At 32.8% G+C, this 20,160-nt stretch overlaps 1 protein-coding gene across 2 annotated transcripts in view; it reads left to right on the top strand.

Annotated features, from left to right (window-relative positions):
- The window catches only part of LOC142338851 (uncharacterized), a 34,961-nt gene extending 16,760 nt beyond the window's left edge, over positions 1 to 18,201 (top strand). The window contains exons 2-4 of one of the 2 annotated variants that reach the window (XM_075388622.1): positions 3,067 to 3,187; positions 13,044 to 13,178; positions 17,076 to 17,171. In XM_075388622.1, the coding sequence (XP_075244737.1) occupies positions 3,083 to 3,187; positions 13,044 to 13,178; positions 17,076 to 17,156 (321 nt within the window). In that variant the 5' untranslated portion in view covers positions 3,067 to 3,082 and the 3' untranslated portion in view covers positions 17,157 to 17,171. Of the gene's footprint in view, positions 1 to 3,066; positions 3,188 to 13,043; positions 13,179 to 17,075; positions 17,172 to 17,729 lie in introns of those variants that run through there. The other variant, XM_075388621.1, reaches the window with a different exon arrangement.
- Positions 18,202 to 20,160: the final 1,959 nt, after the last annotated feature.

The following is a 20,160-nucleotide window of genomic DNA, read 5'->3' on the forward strand; positions in this document are numbered from 1 at the left end:
AGAGAGAGAGAGTCAAATATAGGAACGAACCGGCCACAGCAGCTCTCTTTTCAGTTTTTTGATATCAAAAAAAGGAAAAATTGATTTCAGAATTTCACTTTTTTTTCAATATCAAATCTATATTGAGCAACACGAATCAAAGTTGGAAGTTGGATGATGAACATTTATCCGATAAAAAAAAACTTATAATTAAATTCCGTAAATTTATAGTCTTTAAAATTTCGGACATTATTGTTTTTTTTTTGGAAAAAATTGAATAGAAGAGCTCTGGTCATAATTTTTAGGTGATACCTTGAAACCAATTTCTGCTTATTTAATCCGATCTACAGATAGAGGTAAAGGATACAAAAATTTGAATGGCGCCGACAAAATTTTGACAATGAAAACATAAATTAGAGTGACCAAACTATAGCAACAAAAAGACATATATGATTCAATCATTTCTTTTCATTGCCTAACATAACAATAATGTAATTACTATATGTTCCAAGATTAAATCTCAAAATTTCTCAAAATTTTAATTATGATTTTGAGTCAGTTTTTTTTCAATTGTCGCTACATTTCTGATCCAAACAGGAAATGGTGTCAATTTTATATAAGTGTTTCCACATTTTTTCGACAAGTATTATGAAGTTTTAATAGCACTGTTTCTTCTTTGTTGAAATTGTTTACAATGTCAATGGACGTTCATATTTGCTTGATTGCTGTCGTTTTAGTTGATAATGCCTCAGTAATGTCTTGCAATATCTTCAGTTCTCAAGTTTTATCTACGCTTAACTTTTTTTAGGCTATCAGGGTGCTTTCATTCAGCATTTTTTTAGGTGAAAAGACAATAACCAGAAAAAATTCAAGATTTTTTTTCAAGTTTCTTCTTTCAAAAATTTAATAACAATTTGGAAACAATTTTCCTTGCTTCTCCTTCTTTTGCGGTTTTTGCTGAAACGTTACAAATTTGAAACATTTTCTGTTCTTTAAGCAGAAGTGGCAGCAGATTTTTTTGGAGCTCAAAAACAAGCAATTTTTTTTAGTTTTTCTCAAACATTTTACTTTATATAGCTGAAAAATTTTGTATCAAAAATTGTCAAAAATTAAACTAATAATTTTAATTGTGATTGATGATTAATTGTAATTAGTTTTATTGATGAAAAAATGTCCAGTTTATTTGTCACTTCATTAAAGAAACAACTATTATCATATTCGTATTTTATTTTGTATCAATTGCTGTGTTTTTGATGACAAAATCGACCTCTTTTTTAATGCCTATACTACATTGAGAGTACAAGCAATTCAATAGCTCGACAAATCGTTTCTCACGTAATTAGAATTTTAATGATCTCTCAAAGAAGATCTTTGCAAATTTTTTTCACATTTCAATTCATGCACAGAATTTATATGATACTTTTGGATCTGCATTGTAAGTTGCGTGGTAAATAATCTGGAAAACAAAAAAATTATATATACATCTCACACTTAATATCTCAAACCCCATCGTTTAGGTGTTCGTATTAGACTGCTTAAGACAAAAATTATAACTACAATTATACTCTCAAATTGCTCAATCGATCAGATAAATTTTCGTTCCCAAGTGTAACATAATTTCATAAAACTTTCCATTATAAAGTTTTCCGAAGCTTGTGCGAGCAAAGTCATGCATTTCTACCCAGGTCTAGGTACAGACTTTTAAGAGACAATGCTTGACCCAAATGTACTGCGAAAAGACAAAACTGGACTCATTTGAGCTATGAAAAGACTTTATCTGGACTTTAAGACATGCTGGACTTTATATCGACTCAGATCTTTCACAGAGACTTTGGCAGGAACCAAAATACTCAGAAAGGAAATTGCTCAACCCAAATTGAGGGATGAACTTTAGTTCGACTCAGTGTTCTCAAAAAGATATAGGCCAACTAAAATAAGACAAACTTTAAGACATGCTGGACTTTATCTGGACTCAGATCTTTCACAGAGACTTCGGCAGGAACCAAAATACTCAGAAAGGAAATTGCTCAACCCAAATTGAGGGATGAATTTTAGTTCGACTCAGTGTTCTCAAAAAGATATAGGCCAACTAAAATCGTTTCATGGATCCAGGTCGAGTTTTCATTAGGGCCGAGCAAGGTCTTGTCATGGATCCGCTATTAGAATTTTCATAACCAATAAAGGTCGATTGAGGTCTTTTCATGGGTCCACCATTAGTCTTTTCATAACCACCAAAGTTGAGTTAATTTCTTTTCATTGTTCCACCATTAGTCTTTTCATAAGTTTGCTTTTGCCGCGAACATTTTACGTGCGACTTTTTTGTTCACTATTGCCTATAATGTAATCAATATGTATGCTCCCTCTTTTTTTACAATTCCGAAGAACCTCAATTTCCTCAAAAACCGGCATCGTATTGAAAAAGATAGTTCATAATTTTCGAAGTGAAAACAAACTGAATAATGCCAAAATTTTGTCATGGCTAAGGGGAATCCGACCATTTCACTTAAGGTACTTGGTTTTATTCAATCAACTAATATGGTATTATACTCCAGTTGCCTTAACTGCTTTATCTTAAGTGTTTGCAAAATTCTTATATCTTTTGTCAGTTTTCCAACTGTTTTTTAAGTTCCACTGCTCTGGTGCAAAGCTGTTTAGTCCTGCTCCGGTACTGCTTTTGTATGTATGGAAGCAGTAAAAAATTTTTAAAATTTTCCGAATTCTCAAAGACGCAGACTTATGAAAACACTAATGGTAGACCCATGAAAAGATTTTAACTCGACTTTGTTGGTTATGAAAAGAATAATGGTGGACCCACGAGAAGACCTTGCTCGACTCTAATTGGTTATTAAAAGACTTTAGTTGTACCCATGAAAAGACCTTAGCTGGACTTTAACTAGTTGCTGGAACGTGTCATTTTAGTTAATATTGGCCCCCACCACTAGACTTAAAGTCTTTTCATGAGTCTGCAGACTTGGGTAATTTTTAAAAAGTTGACAGCCAAAAGGAACAGTCCTTTCTATGGCCTAATGCTTTTCCGCTGACTTTTCGTATTTCCTTGTTATTCGTGTGTCTGCTGCTGCTGCTCAGGTTAAATGTGAAGTTGATGGAGTTGGAGCAAACAAGTGGGGAATTCGATTCATGTCAACAAAGCGAGAAGACTCTCAGAGATTCCAGCATCAAATGTGCCAAGGAAGCCGAAGAGGCGAAGGTAGATATCCGCTTTTATCTATTGAATCAGTTTTAAACAAAATAAAATGTTGCAACTAATAAAATTTTCCTGCTGGTCCGGGCAGGGCGTTCTTTTTCGATTTTCTTGGAAAAATAAGCTATTTTTACCTTTAGAGATGTAATTTTTGGGAAGATTTACTTAACAATTTTACGCGTATGAAGGGAACTAAAACGATTTGCTCGTCATTTTTGCTCACTTTTTGTTAGCAACCCCTTTTTTAAATTTGGGCAATTTTGATTGCTTTTTTCTGATAGCAATCAGAGGAATTCTATATGCATGAAAGCAATAAATAAGTGTTTTCAAGTAAGAACTCAAGTTTTACTTCGTCTAAAGAAAATTGTGAGTCAAAACAGGTTTTTAAGTGTAATATTTATACTACCGAATTTAATTAATTCAATTAAATCATAATTTTCTGCGATCCAACTAATGAATAGTAAAAAAAAACCCGAGAAAACAGCAGTTAAATTAAGCTCTTCCTCCTCTTTACCGCTTTTTACAATTTCTTTCGGAAATTTTTTATATCCAGAATTCATGAGAGTCTTTAATTTCTGTCATCAGTTTGTCAACATGAAGCGGTTTAAGTGGCTTATAATCAATTATAATGGATTCTGATATAATTTATAATAACGTATTTGTTGTTCTCAATTTAAAAAAGCACACAATTTTTGACGGATCTTCAATGTTATTGTTCTTCTTTTTGTTCGAGCCCCCATTTTAGTTGTGAGGGAGGAACTATATACTTAAATGGTTTATTTGTTCAGTTTAATTTTGACCGATCGACATACTCATCGTAGAGAGCTATGAGTGGTATCATTAGAAAGTACGTATATCACAAAATATGGATTTAAAAAGATTTTTTTTAAATTAGTTTTTTACAGGGAGTTATCGAGGTTTAAAATTTTGTGAATAATCGACAGTTTTAATTCACATTTTCTGTAACTTTTGCTAAAATTTGGCTCAACTTTGTTAACATAATTGAAAAGACGTTACAATTTTTACAGAAAGAGTGTTGTTTCTTTCATTAAAGATAGCAGAGCGTTGCTAAAATGTTCGATTGAGGTTTTTTGGCTAAAACTTTGAAGAAGTTTTAAAATTCAAAACTTTTTCATCAAAAGTGGCGCAAACTGGTCCAATCTGGTCCAAGTGCTTTTACTGGTCCAATCTGTTAAAGTTTGTCAGAAGTAAAAACCTGACAATTCAAAATCTCCGTAAATTCCAAAAGAGAGCTAGTTGAATTTTGGCGCCCTCTAACAGTCTTGTAGAATTAAATTTTTGCAGTTTTTTGCAAATTTAACTCAATAATTATTCAAAGGCATCATTGTTTTTGATTTTTGAAATATTTAACTTAACAATTGAGCTAAGTCACAAACATTTTGAAACAATTGGGTGGTTTTCTGGGCGCAGCCAAATCAGGGATAGGTTTGATAGGTTGCCATCATTGGCTATTAAAGCCGAAAGTAGATATAGTTTTTTATGGCTTTGACGAAGAATATTAGAAAACTTAATTTGATCTCTTGTGTTTTGTTATTTGTTATTCTTTTTGCAGTCTGAATATTAATTATAACTGTTCTAGAGTTGTATTTGAACTTATACGATGCATTATGTTGTTATCTAATGTCTCTTATGACATTGAATATAATTGTTTCAAGAAAGTTTTAGTCATTTTTTGAACTTGTCAATTTTTCTTATCTCAATCTTGTCAATTTATGGCATGTTCTCCGTGAAAACAGGTCAAACACTCTTTCTTATTCGACACAAACTAATCTTTTCGGCAGTTTTTCTTAAAAAACGGCTTCTTGGTTCTGGTACTGCGATTTTTCATACAAATTTTTGTAATTTTTTTTCATAATAATGCATTTTTGATGTTCTTTTTTTCTGTGGCTGATGGTCACAATGCTGAAAAATCTCATCTGAAAACGCTAGAAACACGCAAATTTACACGTTTATAGCGTTTATAAGTTTTTATATTAAGGGCTGCGACACCATTTTCTTGCAAAATTTGGTAGTTTTTACTAATTTATTGTGTTTGTTGTTATTTTTTGTTGTTGTGCATGCCATATATTGGGTAATGAAAAGTTTCAAGGGTCAAATACAGATATGTAATTGAACTCAATAACTGGTATCGGTATATAGCTAAAGGTAATATTGAGTTCTGAATTAATTTTCTTCAAAAATATAAGAGTATAAAAAAAAGTAAAAGTTCTGCAAGTTTTGCCTTTTTGTTCTGATTTTCGACTTTTTTTAGGGTTTTACAGTTTCGTTTTATTTGTGCAAATTAGCGTCATTATAAAAAGATCTTTTTAGTTGTTTTTTGATTTGAAAGAGAAATTGTTTGTTAAACGTTTTGACTGATGTGATTAGGGATTAATCAATATATTTCAGAAGAATTTTGTTAGTTTTAGTTACTTTTCAATGTTTGTGGTTCTCTTTGTTGCCACTTTGAAATATTTTTTTACAAAAAGTTTTTATGATGTTCAATGGCGACGCAAGTTAAGGTTTTATTTTTCTCGCGGTTAATAACTTACAAATGGCTTCAACACTATGGTTTCGTGAAGTTGTTTGTGAAGTTTTGTTTGGTTTGCTTGTATTTGTTGTTTTTTGTCTTATGTCCTAATCTCAGTATTAACAAACACAATTAGTTTTCTATGACCTTGCAAGATAAACTGTCTATTCATTCTGTTGAAAGCTTAGGATTATCATGAATTTTGAAAATATTTGTTTAAAAAAACATCGGAGTTTTGAAATTTCTTCTGTTAATGTGTCGCCTAATTTCTCTATAGTGATAAAACCAAATCCATTTTCTATTGAACTACAATTTGCTCTTCAAAACGGTTGTAATTTCCTCGAATGGTCTTTGTTCTTGGTACTACGAGGTTTCTTAAAATATTCGTGGATGGTGCATATTTGCCCATTTTTTCTGATTTTTGTTTTCTTTTCAAGGTATCTCAAAAGTGGGCGGTTCTGTTGTCATTTGAAAAAAATCAATCACGAAATGTTGATGTTTTTAATGTACAGCCTCTTGATATATTGGCTGGAACACCGTTTTTGTGCAAAATTTGAATATTTTGTTCTTGCCTAAGTCTTTTGTTTTGTTTGCAGTTGTATGACATATTCTGCGTAATGAAAGGTGTCAATCACTTTCTATGGAGGTATAAATTAATCTCTTGGTAAGTTCAGTTGATAAATAAGGTTTTTATTTAGGTTGAAAATAATTTTTTTGTTCAAAAAATTTCAACGTTTTTGTAAACTTTGCCCTTTTGCTCTTTTCTTGTCGACTTGTTATCAAGTCGCATTGAGGAAATCCCCATATATTTTTAATGAAGTACATTTTGATTTTTTTTTAGTATAGGTTTCATCTGATGCCATTTTGATTTGGTAATTAATTTTTTAAAAACGAATGGACAAAGAGTTTTGTTCGTAATTAATATTTGTAATTACTGAAGAAGCAAAGACGACAACGCTAACCCCCTACCGGGGCATCACGGCATTGTCATTTATTGTTCAAAGTTTTAAAAAATTGTTTCAATTCACAAAACGAAGAATGCTCGCTAATGTGAATTGGCATAATTTTTTCCGACCCCAGATATCAACATTCGTAGTAACAATAGTGCAAACAGACGACAAACATGAAATGAACTCTAGTGCAATTTTTTTTGAATTAGAAACGAAAGCGTTTTTATTGAATAACAATAAAGGTTACCAGTCAGAAAATTGGATCTAGAAACCAATCGCCATCCCATTTTGAACAAATTTTTAAACTTCATTTTATTTGAACTCGCCTGGACTCTATTTAATTTTGATTTTTTATTCACATTGTAGATATATAACAAAGAATAAATTTTCAGAGAAGTATATAAAATGATCTCTCAGCACAAAAATTTAAATGAAATCTGGATTGCATGAGAAATCGTTTATGAGACTAAATGACATGACAAAGTGAACTACAAAAAATATTGATAATTTTTGAAATTCGGTTTGTCACAAAAAAGTTTTAAAATTTTGAAATCAATTGAAAATATTAAAAACTTCAATAGCACCTGGGTAGAGAACCAAAAAGCAGTCATTACCCGGACTAAATGACAACACAAGAAAATAACCAAAAAGGGGCAAAACTCAAAAAGTCAAAAGTACAATTTTTTGGAAAGAAATAAGGTCCGAATTGTAAAGTTGTTCGATATGAACTGAAGTCTCATTAGAGAGCATAATGAAAACTGTTAGAGTTGAGACTGGAGAACATCAGAAAACTGAAAAGATTGCACGACTTTGTCACCATTTGTGACAAAGTAGTTAAAACATCTAGAGTTTATTGAAACCAATAAAAAGGCTTTATAAGACCTTATCATACATCCAAATATACTAGTCATTAATTTGAATAAAAACAGGAGGATAACCAAATTACAGAAAAAAAACAAGTAGACGTAAAAAATCACTGATACTTTAAGAAAATGAACAGTGTCTGTGTCATATAAACAATTAACTGCTCTTCGATAAATTAAAAAATACATTTTGCTTCATTATTTTGACAATTTGAAAATGCTGGAGGGGACAATCATGCAAAGAGAGTTATTAAATTTATTTGTGGCACATGAAATTTTGTTTTCAGAAAACGAAAATGGTTTCAAATACCAATCTTTATTGAACAACTGTTCAAAGTCATTCATTTTTAAAAACAGGTCGATACAATGTCGTGCCTTCAATTACTTGTTTTTTGCTCCCTTCACCAAGAGAGCTAAATTATAATGACGGCTCCCATTTTTATCCATAATGGCAACAAAAGTTCTAGAAAATTGAAGGGATCGAAAAGAAAAGACACCTTGCCAATACAATTTGAGTTCTTCGAATTGTAAAATAAAAGAAAACATGACAATAAAAAAACATTCCTAAAATAAACAGAAAATCAATTGCTCCATTACTTGGCCGGCTAACCGACTGAACGTTAAAAGATGAACAGATGAAAAAGTTCAACAAATTTGGAGGAAAAAGAAGCAAATAGCACCCAGAAACGTAGATAATTTTGAGAGCAAGTGTTTAGTTCAAATTTTGTTTTTTAATATAAACAAATCAACTTCACAAACCGACAAACTTTTCAACAAGTAATTTTTAAGATGCCAGCAGAGATATTTGCAAAAAATTCTTAAATATTCGATTGATTATCTTGGTATCACTGTTTTCATAACAAAACTTGTAATCTGAAAATCTAGCTTGACTGCAACCTCTAGCTAAAAAATGAATGGCCGACAACGCAAGCTCAGATGGTATGAAAGTGACAAAAACGTGAAATTTTAAAAAGAAAAAGATCATAACATTGCTTATAATTATTTTTTTTTCAAATACTCATTCCCTTCTGATTAACTTTCAAAATAGCAGAAACCTGGTTGGATATAAGCAACAAGTAGAGGCACAAACAATAAAAAGAAGTTCCAACGTTGAAAAAATTAGCCATTGAGTACCAAAAAAATTGTTGAAGTTCATGAAACTAACGCGCTCAAAACCAAACAAGTGTTGTTAAAATCAACCTAATAATACAAAAAACTGCTCTGGAGTAAGCACCCAAGCCCTGAAGAGTCAGAAACTGAAGGAAAAAAATAAAAAAAATCAAAAAAAAAATCAGTTCAAATATTTCCTACAATTTATTATATTTAATTTGACATTACCAAAAAAACCAAAGAAACATACGTTAAAAAAATGAATTACGTACAATGCTTTTAGGAAACTTTCCCAACGTTGATTCAATACCCATTTGACACTCAAAATTTCAAAAAAAAGAAAGACGTGAAAATCTGCAAAATTTTGGGCGCGAAAACGCTCAAGAAAAGACAATTTTAATTGAAATTTAGACATGACCAGCAACTTTAGCACAATCTCCAAAAGAAAGGCTGCTAAAAACAGCTCAGGGCTTCTAATGGGAATGAATGCGAACGGCCTATACTTGTTCCTCCAGTTTTTGAAGCCCAAAATCACGACGTTCAAAAAATTGTTCAATTAGATCTCACAAAAAAGAGACAGAACAGCAGTACCGTCTGGAGTTTTTCGATCGCAAAAAAACAGAGCACCGAAATAAAAAACCCCTTCTGATATGGACGCCGGCATTTAATGTTGTAAAAATAATTGGGGAAAACTTAACATAAACTGACAAAAAACGTTCATAACTCAAATGTAACTGAACTGAAATGTAACTCAAATGTCCACAATCACTTTTAAAGCTCAACAACTCCTCAAAACACACAAATTAAAAAAAACAGTCTAAGTCCATATTCTGCGCTTTACGAGCTTTCTAGTGATATCGATCGTCCAAAATTGACTGAAAAAAATAAGTTGAGCATATACCCGTTCCGAACTCCAAGTGTAAATCAAAACTGGACAATTGTTAATGCAAGTCTCTCATGTAATATATTTTTCTCGCTTTCTCGTTCGAAAATTGCTTCTTTGAAGCGTATATTAATGGCGCAAAAGAGAAACATTCAACGGTTATGGTGGCGCAAAAAGGAGAAAAAAAGTCTAGGGAGTGGGACTAAGCTTTATGTTTGCTCTCGGCCGTTTCTGACCAATGTAAAATCAGAGTGAACTGACAGGTCGAAAAAGTGACTTGAATGAGTCTATGGTTCAAAATTGATGAAGAATTGCATTTATGCTGGCCCAGTATTGAAATGCTCGTGGAATTAAGCACACACTAAATCAATTCAGGTAAAGTTATATGAAAAAACACATTAACTTACCTGACACGTTCAGGTAGCTTTGCATTACCTGAAATAACCATAATTTACCTTAACTTTACCTGAAAATTACTTGAAAAATTCAGGAGTCACCACCTGAATTTTCACCTGAAAATGCCTTAAATTTACTTGAAGAACACACTGAACAGTTAAAGTACAAATACGGGAACTTACCTCAAAAAAGTTTTAAAATTTACCTCAAATTCTATGGTAAAAATACCTGAAATTTAGCTTAAATACACCTCAATTTTAGTCTAAAGTTTAAGGTAAACATTTTTTGTGAAGGTAAAATTATATTAAAATTCAATGTAAAACTTTAAGGTATTTTTAAGGTAAATTAAGGTTTGTCCAGGTGATGTGACAATTTCAAAAATCTGAACGGTTGCAAAACTTTTGTTTGAAGTTATATCTCTGAAGAAATGTCATTGGTCAAAACATTTTGAGAGGTGCCTGTTCTGGCTCCTGATAGTTACATTTAATTAGAACATACGTGGGTAATTTCAAACAAAGAGGCTCGGTATTGTGCGTCCGCCCATTATGTTCCAATCCTACTCAACCATGTTCTTGACTTAATTATCCACCAAAAGAGGAAGAGATTAAAAAAAACTTTCAAAAATCAATTTTTGTTAGAAAGTATTTGATTTATCCATTCAAAAAATTGCTTTAACCTCTAACAAACATACAAATTAAACATCCACTCATTTGAGAGCTGATGATATTTGCCATTAGGAGATAGAGAGACAAGACAAACAACAGTATTGAAAGGAAGCAACAAGCATTACTTACGAACAAAAACTCAATGTCTATCCATTTTTTTTAGAAAAAAATAAGTAAAAGTTCAAATTAGCACCAAATTAAAAGTAAACTAAATCAAAAGACTTGCATTTTACAAGAAAAGATATGGAAACAGTCTTAAGTGCGAATAAACAAGTGGACAGAAAACAAAAACGGCAGATTCAGAAAACACGTTTACAATTTTTAAAAACAAATAAAGTGAAAGTATGAAAGCAATTAGCTATCAACTGAAATCATTGAATAGGCTTCATTTAAACCCTCAAGCCAAACCATTGAGACCTGTTATCATCCAGACTACAATAACAACAATTACATGCAAGATCAAGAAGTCATTCCGATTTTGCAAACAAACGATGTCGAAGCCTATAAGATCAAAGTCTATTCACTACATGAATTGAAGATAATCAATTGCTCCTTAATTCGACGCTATTAATAGGATATGCGCCTTCTCAATAGCGTGCCATTGATATGACGATGGGACGAGACAGCATAATAGAACCTAAAGTATTGGAAAATGTCAAGAAACTAAAAAAAAATTTAATAAAACTCGTTGTATCGACGCCAAAAAACAGTGTTCAAACGACAAAACAACAATAAGGACAACATTAAAATTGCCTTCAAGAAATACAAGCTCTCTCCTAAATGCGAATACGCTCAAAGATTGCAAAAAAATGATTGAAAATTGCTGATTTTTGAGACCAAACTTTTTTGAACTTTTAAATTTTCACCTGAAAAATTCCACATAAATAAACTTGTTACTGCTTAGGAAGACTATTGTACATGTCTTGAATTGAATAAGGAGACTAAAACAAAAGACTACACTTTAACACTTAATACAGGCAAAACTCAAATATTCGCGGACACTTTTAAGCAAACGGTGTTGAAGCGAAATAAAACCATATGCTTTTTGCTCGAAATTTTATGTTTATTCATTGGCCTGTCAGTGTGAGCTGTAGGTCATAGCGGTTCGATTGGAAACCATTCTGGTCTGTAATTTATTTATAGAAGTATTTATAGAAAACAGCGCCCCATTAAAATCCGTATAATCTTTGAACTATAAAATTCCACAAACAGATCAAAACTGATTTCCCTTTCGCTGCGTCTGCATTACAACAGAGTATGCGCCAAACGTTGACGAAATATTTGATTTTACCAAAAAGTTATATGATGAATGTTGGATACTAACCAAATTATATTATCAAAAAAGCGTTATGTATCAACTGAAAATATTAGATAATATTCTTAAAACTCTTTAGGAATTTGATTAATTGGACACAGTCATAAGACTACAATAAAACATCAATTGCTAGGAAATCAAGCATTCTTTTAAAACTTACGAAAACAATTGTCGGAGCCATAAAAATAGAAAATTTTACAAAACATAATATTGTCTCTTTAGTCCTTATTGGAATATAATGGCATTTCTTTGTAGATGAACTTTTAAATGAAAAGTAATTGTTGTGATTGGAATGAAAATTTGCAAAAAAGAACTATTTCAAAAGGACAGACACAAAATACAATCCGAATCCTTTTCATCCTTTTTCAAAACTTAACGATTAGACCAAAACTTCCCATGCTATTGCTGCTCCGCAGTTAAGAAACGCAATTTTTCTGCAATATTTTGTAATTGGGTTTTGACAAACAAAATCCTTAATTTATGAAAAGGAATTTATGAATTTTTTTTAAATACCAGTTTAAATTACCGAAAAAGCGCAAAATTGTTATTTCCAGTAATATTTCCTTCGAACCGGAGGCCCAATTAACCCATGCCTGAGTAGAGGAGGATTGTGTCGGCAGTTTTTATCTCTGCTCCATCGGTGGACAAATTGGACAAATAGGCAATTTCGATACTACTTTTTTTGGAAAAAAAGAGAAAAGTGCAGACTTTCCAAAAATTTAGCAAAATTTGCCGAAAAAGTGAGTTCAAGCAGTTCACCGACTTCCTTCCATCTCTAAACGTAAAACCAACGAGACTATTGTCAACAACTTTATCAATTTTTATCGAAAATTGATCAAAGTTTTAGCAACAATTACGAACAACTAAAGCTCGGCTAGGGTTCACAAATTTTTAAACTTGCGTGAGTCCACGGAAAAGCGGAATCCAAAATTTTTTTTAATTTGAAATTCTCAGCTTGACAAGCTTTCTTATGATACCACTCACAATCCTGTATGATGAATATATTGCCCGGCGAAAATTGACTGACCAAAAAAGCCAGTTGAACCTGAAGTGGGTCGGAACAAAAATAGCAGTCACGATAGTATATTTGTTGTTTATATGCATGGATTGCTGAGAAAAATGTTGAACTATGACTTGAGGATATTTGTAGGCCAAAATAGACGACTTGACGAAGAAAGTGGATGAAATGAATCAACAGATGAGTGGGAAGAATAGTGAGATTGAGAGCCTTAATGGACAGTTAGCTGAACTCAAGACACAGAAAGAAACATTGGAAACAGAAATGGTTAGTCACCACATTCTGGAAATATTCAATCAACCAGACAAAAAATATCGGCATTCAAACACGTTTTGGTTTAACCTGGCGCCGAATGAAAAAAAGCGCAACGTATTCACAGCCTTTCCATGAAATCTGTTCCCGTTCCCCGAGATATTTCTTAGAAATATTTAGAGTTTGCATTCGGAAATAATGAGTTCTGCTGATTTGCAGCCTTTCAATAAGCAGTAAGCAGCTGACATGATTTTGAAATAAGAAAAGATGCAAATTACAAGTTTCTAATCAAAGGCATGAATAACAAATTAGTAACAGAACAAAAAGGAAACGAAAAATTCAAAATAAAACAAAAAAAAGATAATGAAATCTATGATGGCAAACAGTTTTGCAGAGATATCTAACTATCTACAAATCAAGCACAAATTAGTCCTGAAGAAATTTTCGCTCCTAATTTATTGTTCCGACCCAACTTGAGGGGGGAGGAACTATATACTCAAATGGATTTTTTTTGTTCAGCCAATTTTGGCCGATCGATATATATATATATATATATATATATATATATATATATATATATATATATATATACATATATATATATATATATATATATATGTATATCGTAGAGAGTTGAGACTGGTAACATTAGAAAGCTTGTCCAGCGTAGAATATGGAATTAAAAAGATTTTTTAATTTTCGTTTTTGACAGGGAGATATCGAGGTTTAAACTTTCGAGAAAATAGAGTGAATTCCGTTTATTTCATTCACCTTTTTTTTTGGAATTTTTGACTAAAATTTCGCCAATTTTGATAAAATTTAATAAAATTCTTCGAGAAAATGTTGTTAATTTTACGTATAAAGACAAAATAAATTGTCGGCTATTTTCATTGATTTTTTTGTCACAAATTTTGGCTAAATACTTCACAAAATTCAGAATTTTTCATCAAAAACAGCATGAAATAAGTTTCTTTAGTCCACTCTGATTCAATTTGAAGGAAGTGCACACCCAAACACCACTAACACAATCTTTGAAGACTGAAAAGGGGGCTAATTTGACTTCAACTTCCGTTGAGAAAGCCTTGTAAATAAAACTTTGCCGTTTTTTGCTATTTTTATTCGTTGACTATCAAAAACGCTGTATTTATTTTTCATTTTTTACTAACAAAATATCTATATCAATGACAATCCAAAAATTAAATATTCCTAGTGGACAATAAGCATTAGCAGGACTAGTTCTGTACCAATCTTGGACCGTTAAAATCCAAAAAATTCGGATTGTCGTCAGTCGGTTTTTTATTAAAAAAAAATGCGATCTTTTTTGTATTTATTAAATAGCAGAATATTTCAAATCAAAGCTCACTAGTGATAGGTCCTATTGGCTTCCTAAATAGCTTAAAATTATATTATCTAGTTGATTGCTTGAAAGCTTATGGTCGTTTTGACTTTTAAAATATTTGATTTTTAAATAAAAATGTCTTATTGAATTTTGCCTTCATTTTTCTCGTAATTTGGTCAACATGTAGCTTAGTGTCAGCAATCAAAGACTGCTCCTTCTTTCTGCTGAGTTCAAATTGAGTCTGTATTGCGGTTTTACGCCTTAAGTTATGGTGTTCTGGCTTTGATACAACTAGATTTCACATTTTTTTTTAATTTTTAGGTATTTGCCCATTTTTCATGTTTTCTAGTTTTTTTTTCAAATTATCACGTTATTGACAGTTCTTATATAACATTTTTCTCGTTCAAAAAAACTCATAACACAATTGATAATAAACAAATCCTTAAAAATATAGATTGTGGTTCCTTACCGCTTCGACAGTACTTTCTCGAAGAATTTAATTGAGTTTTTTTAATTTTGTCTTTAACTGTCGTTTTTACTTTGTCTTTTTAGTCGTATTTAATTATCTGTACAATGACCCGGTTTGACTTGTTTTTCCTGGAAGAGCAGATGAGCTGATGTTCTGATATTAGAAGACAGATAATGGCTTTCATGACTTTGAAAACAATTGTTTTCCAAAATGAAAAAAAAAACATTTCAATTTCGCAATTTTGTTCCTTTTATTGTCTGTTTGTTACCTGGTCTCATTAATTAAAGGTTAAAGATGACATTATTTTTGTCAAGGGAAGGGGTCAAAAGGGATTGGTGTCACAAAATCTAATGTTTTTAAAGAATTCGTTGTGACTTTACTGGCTTCGACACGAGTTTTTCACAAAAAAAAGGAAATTAATTTTTGATTTTTGTCATATTTGACGTTCTTTTTGTAGACGTAAGACTTATTCTGGATAATTGTAGGTCTAGAGGGCTTCCTTTGGAAGAATAAAGGAACCTATTCTATTTTTTCATTTTGTAATTAATGGCTTTCATGTCTTTGGAAACAAATTTTTTTTCGATAAAAACAAGTACTACTTAATCTTGCTTTTCTTTCTTATTAGTCTAAATGTTACCTAATTTCATTAATGAGAGGTCACATAATACATTTCATGGGAAGGTGTCAAAAGGGATTGGTGTCACAAAATCTAATGTTTTAAGAGAATTCGTTCTGACTTTACTGGCTTCCACACGGGTTTTTCACAAAAAACAGTAAATGAATTTTTGATTTTTGTCATATTTGACGTTGTTTTTGTAGACGTAAGACATATTCTGGATAATTGCAGGTCACAAGGGCTTCCTTTGGAAGAATGGACGAACCTATTCAATTTTTTTCATTTTTTTAATTAATGGCTTATATGTTTTTGGAAACAAAATTTTTTTGAAAAAAAAACCAGTATTACATAATTTTGCATTTTTTTCTTTTTTGTCTTATTGCTGCTTGTTTTCAATAGTGAGCGGCCACATAATACATTATCGGTGTTCGACAAAGGTGCAATCGAATATATTTTGGGTGCCAAAGTATGGCTTTGCGGCTTCCAAAGCATTTTCTGGCAAGTTTTAATTGATTTTTAGTTTTTTTTGTCTACTTGCTGTTCTTTTTGTATGTGCATAAAAAATGGAAAACCAAGAGTTCTTAATTCTCTTCTATAGAAGCATTGGTAATTGTAAACCATTGGGATATTTTAGTTGATTCCTAATGGTTTTCATTACTTTGAAATTAATTGTTTTTTAAAAAAATTCAGCGAATTTTCTAACTTTAAAGTTTCTGTTCATTTTTGTCTAATTGTTACTAAGCTTTATTAAGAACTAGTGAATAACCATTTTTTTCTGGTGAATTACAAGTGATTTTGTTTATTTTCAGTTTTATCTGACACTATTTTGACTTTGTTATTAAGTTTGGTTTTTTAAAACGGACATAAATTTTTTTATGTAATTAATGTTTGTTGTTGTTGTTGTTTGAGTTTGCCGGTCGTTTTCGCTCGCTTTCCCAATATCGGCATATCTCATCAATCTAACGCATCATTTTTTACTCCCCTGAGTTTTTGGCTTTGGAGGCTATCTTTTCGTTCATACACCAGTTTTTTTTTTGAAAAATACTTGAATTTTTTGTGTTTTTCCATCTGTTCCTCATTTGGTAGACTATTATGTCAAAATTGTGGATGAGCGGGGTCGGAACCTTATGTGCTATCGGACATTACCGAGCCGCCTTGTCTCTCTTTATTGTCTTAGGAAAAAAATCCTCGATTATAAAAATTGTGCAAAAGATAAAGACAACTGAAATCACTTATTTTGACTGCCCAAGTTGAGGTGCCGGACCCAGGCGACCCCTGGTCAAATTATGTCCAGACTTTGGTCTCTGATCAGACCTTTGTGCGAGCATTATCCCGACTAACGTGTTGCCATAACCTTGTTTTTATACCCTGTAAATCGTGTCGCACTATACATACGGTTTGCAAAAGAAATGGTCTGAAAAGAGGTCAGTTGGGGCTGGCACCTCAACCTGGGTACCTTTTTAACAGAGCTATTGATATTGTTTTGAGGTTTCTACTCTGAGTCTGTTAAACGTTACCTCATCGCTTGCTCAAACAATGCCGATGACAACGGTATGTATACATGCTTAATTGACACCTTTCCCCAACTTATTGAACAGGGTTGTCAGAAATCAATCAGTGTCAACTTACCCAATATCTTGTCTGTTACCCAGACAACTATTCATCACCCGTGGTGTTTTTATATCTTATATGGTTTAACGGTCCTCTACTTAAAGGAACAGCACTTATTGAACGTTCTTTTCTGTTTTAGGCGATATCTTGCAAAAGTCTTGCAAAATCTTGCAAGAACCTTGTAATATATTGCAAGACGATTGATCCAGCAGTATTGTATTTTTGTAGAATAACGATTATCATGTGATCACACGCATGAATCTGACAGATTGTGTTCCAATGAATTATGAGTCTAATTCGATAGGGCAATTGTTAATCAGAAATTCACAAGTTTACAAGTGAATTAAAAGAAATTGGGTAAGTTGACGTTGATCAGCTATTCCGTAAAAAAACTACCAGCTTTTGCGAAGCTTTCGTTAAATAGCGGTCTTATTATTCCCAGAACTGTTGCACTGAAAGTCTAAATCGGAGTTTATTAACCGTCTTAGTTTTTAAATAAATGTTTGATATCTGATATTTGTCATTTTTAAGAAAAAGAAAGAGGAAAAAGAAGAAGCTCCTGCGCCAGCCCCAGCTGCAAACCCACCAGCCCCGCCTGCCCCGCCCCTCAAAGCCGAAGCTCCCAAAGCAGAAGAGTCCAAAGAAGCGGAAGCTCCCGCTCCAGCAGCAGCCGCAGCGGCTTAAGATAGCCAAAAATGTCCGACCCATTTTCCCATCTAGCAGAAATGAAACAGCCGCCAGGGTGCTCCTCTCGCATCTAGAGCGTGTAAACTTATCAATGCATTATTGCACAGATCAGCATATCATTTAGCCTAACCGAGCGGCACTGTGCGTGTAGCCCATGGTAGCAGAACAGATTATAGCGAACTTTAGTTCATTTGGTGCCATTTTGCAATATATTCATTCTTTTATTTTCATTATCACCTTTCATTATTCTTACATTAATTTTCTGGTAACCTGGTTAAGTTGTAAAAATAATCTGAAATAAAAATTTTGAATTTTTTCTCGGTGAACTATAATTCTACTTATAGACTGATTCAAAAACAGTCTGCTAAGTTTCAGTCGAAGAAGGTTTTAAAATCACCCAGGGCGAAGTTATCTTCTGACCCAGCTTATGACGCAGACACATGCGGGGGGATGTAAGGGGGGGGGGTGCTTTCAAAGATGCAAAATGAATGTTTTAACGAGAATCATAAAATCATAAACTCACTATAATTACTTATTTTTGATTCAAAGACAAGCAAAAACAGTACATCAGACGCAATAAGCGGCAAACTTTCCTCAAATAGAAGGGCCGCAATATCCCACTTACACAAGCTGCCTTATTTCCCAGAGACAAGCAACAAACTTTGTTATAGGTGACTTACCTTCTGCAACATACATCATTTTGTTTCATCTTAAAACTCCTGTAGCACAAGCTGGAGGTACAAAAAACTATTAGAGCAGAAAAATTAAATCCAAGCAACTTCTCAAATTATCATAACAGTCCATAATAGAAAACTAGCCAAAAGTGAAGTAAGCCAAAGTCTTTTACTTGATTTCCGATTATTCCCCAGCTTTAGGTGCGCGACCCTAGACTGCTATGAGCAGATCATTTCCCAGACTTTGCCCTCTTATCAGATCATTGTGCGACCCAAAGCCCTCTGATCAGACCGTAGGGCGACCCAAGAAATTGTGCGACCATAGTTGGACCCAAAAGACCTCTGATCAGACCATCGTGCGACCCAAATCCCTCTCATCAGACTATAGTGCGACCCAAATATTTCATGTGACTCTGGTCACAAAATTTTGTTAGTGCGACCAACGCTCCCTCTGATCAGACCATTCCTGAATACACGTTTTAATCCGTTATTATTTGTTTAAATTATTCAAACTAAACCTAAATACTACTCAACTTAAAATTTAATAATTTAATATATCTTGTTAAGGCTAGGCAAAACTAATTGATGAAAATATAAACAGAAAGTCTTTTTCAAGTGCCTACAACTTTTTTTGGAGTCATCAAAAACAGTGATAAAAAACTGCAGTCAAATATTTATGGTCAGTTAATGCTCTGTGGTCAGATTTTGGGGCATCTTATGTCTAGACTTTGGTCTCTGATCAGACCGTAGTGCGACCATTGTCAGGAATTTCGTGCGACCTAAGATCAGACTATAGCGCGACTTTGCCCTCTTATCAGACCGTTGTGCGATCATTGTCCAGACCATTTCCAGACTTTGCCCTTTGATCAGAACGTAGTGCGACCATTGTCCAGACCATCGTGCGACTATGGCGTTTCCCAGACCATGTATTTTGGCTCCCACCACGCTACAAGTGTGCGACCCAAATGTTCTGATCAGAGCAATTTTTGGGTCGCGAACCTGAACCTGGGTCAATTGCTTAGGTCCAGTCTAACTGAAAGAGGATTTCCCTGACCTAAAAAGTACCTGTCGAAGAATTTAATTACATATGTGCCATAAGATTTGTCGAAGATTTCAGCTGTGGGATGTTTCGAGAGTCCCTCCATTAGAGTTAGGAGACAAATTTCTGTCACTTTTCGTTAATTATTTGTCCCCCAAAATCAAGTTGAGTTTCTTGGTTCGGTAACTACATGTTGTATAAGAGTTAAATTTCTTGCCACTTTTTTTGGATGTCTAGTATGTAGATCATCAACGAGGGCTTCTTGCAACACGATTGATATCGCATCCGTTTCATAGCTGTCAAGGCAGCCCGTTTTTAATGGAATTTCTTTCAAATGTTTTCCAATTTCTTGCATTATACTAAAAGTCCATGGTAGAAGACTAACCAAAACTACTATGGCTGACATAAGACATATTTTGGCTATCGAAAAAAGATAACAATAAGTTTTTTAATACAAAATTAAAACAATAAGGAAAATGGCCTAGTCTCTTATCAAATAAATAAAATATTTGAGTTTGTTTGAAACGTTGTGTGAAGCCGCGATAAATTTTCTTTCGGTTTC

Source organism: Convolutriloba macropyga, chromosome 1, assembly GCF_964194025.1.
Source record: "Convolutriloba macropyga chromosome 1, txConMacr16.3, whole genome shotgun sequence".
NCBI classification, from domain to species: Eukaryota; Metazoa; Xenacoelomorpha; order Acoela; family Convolutidae; genus Convolutriloba; species Convolutriloba macropyga.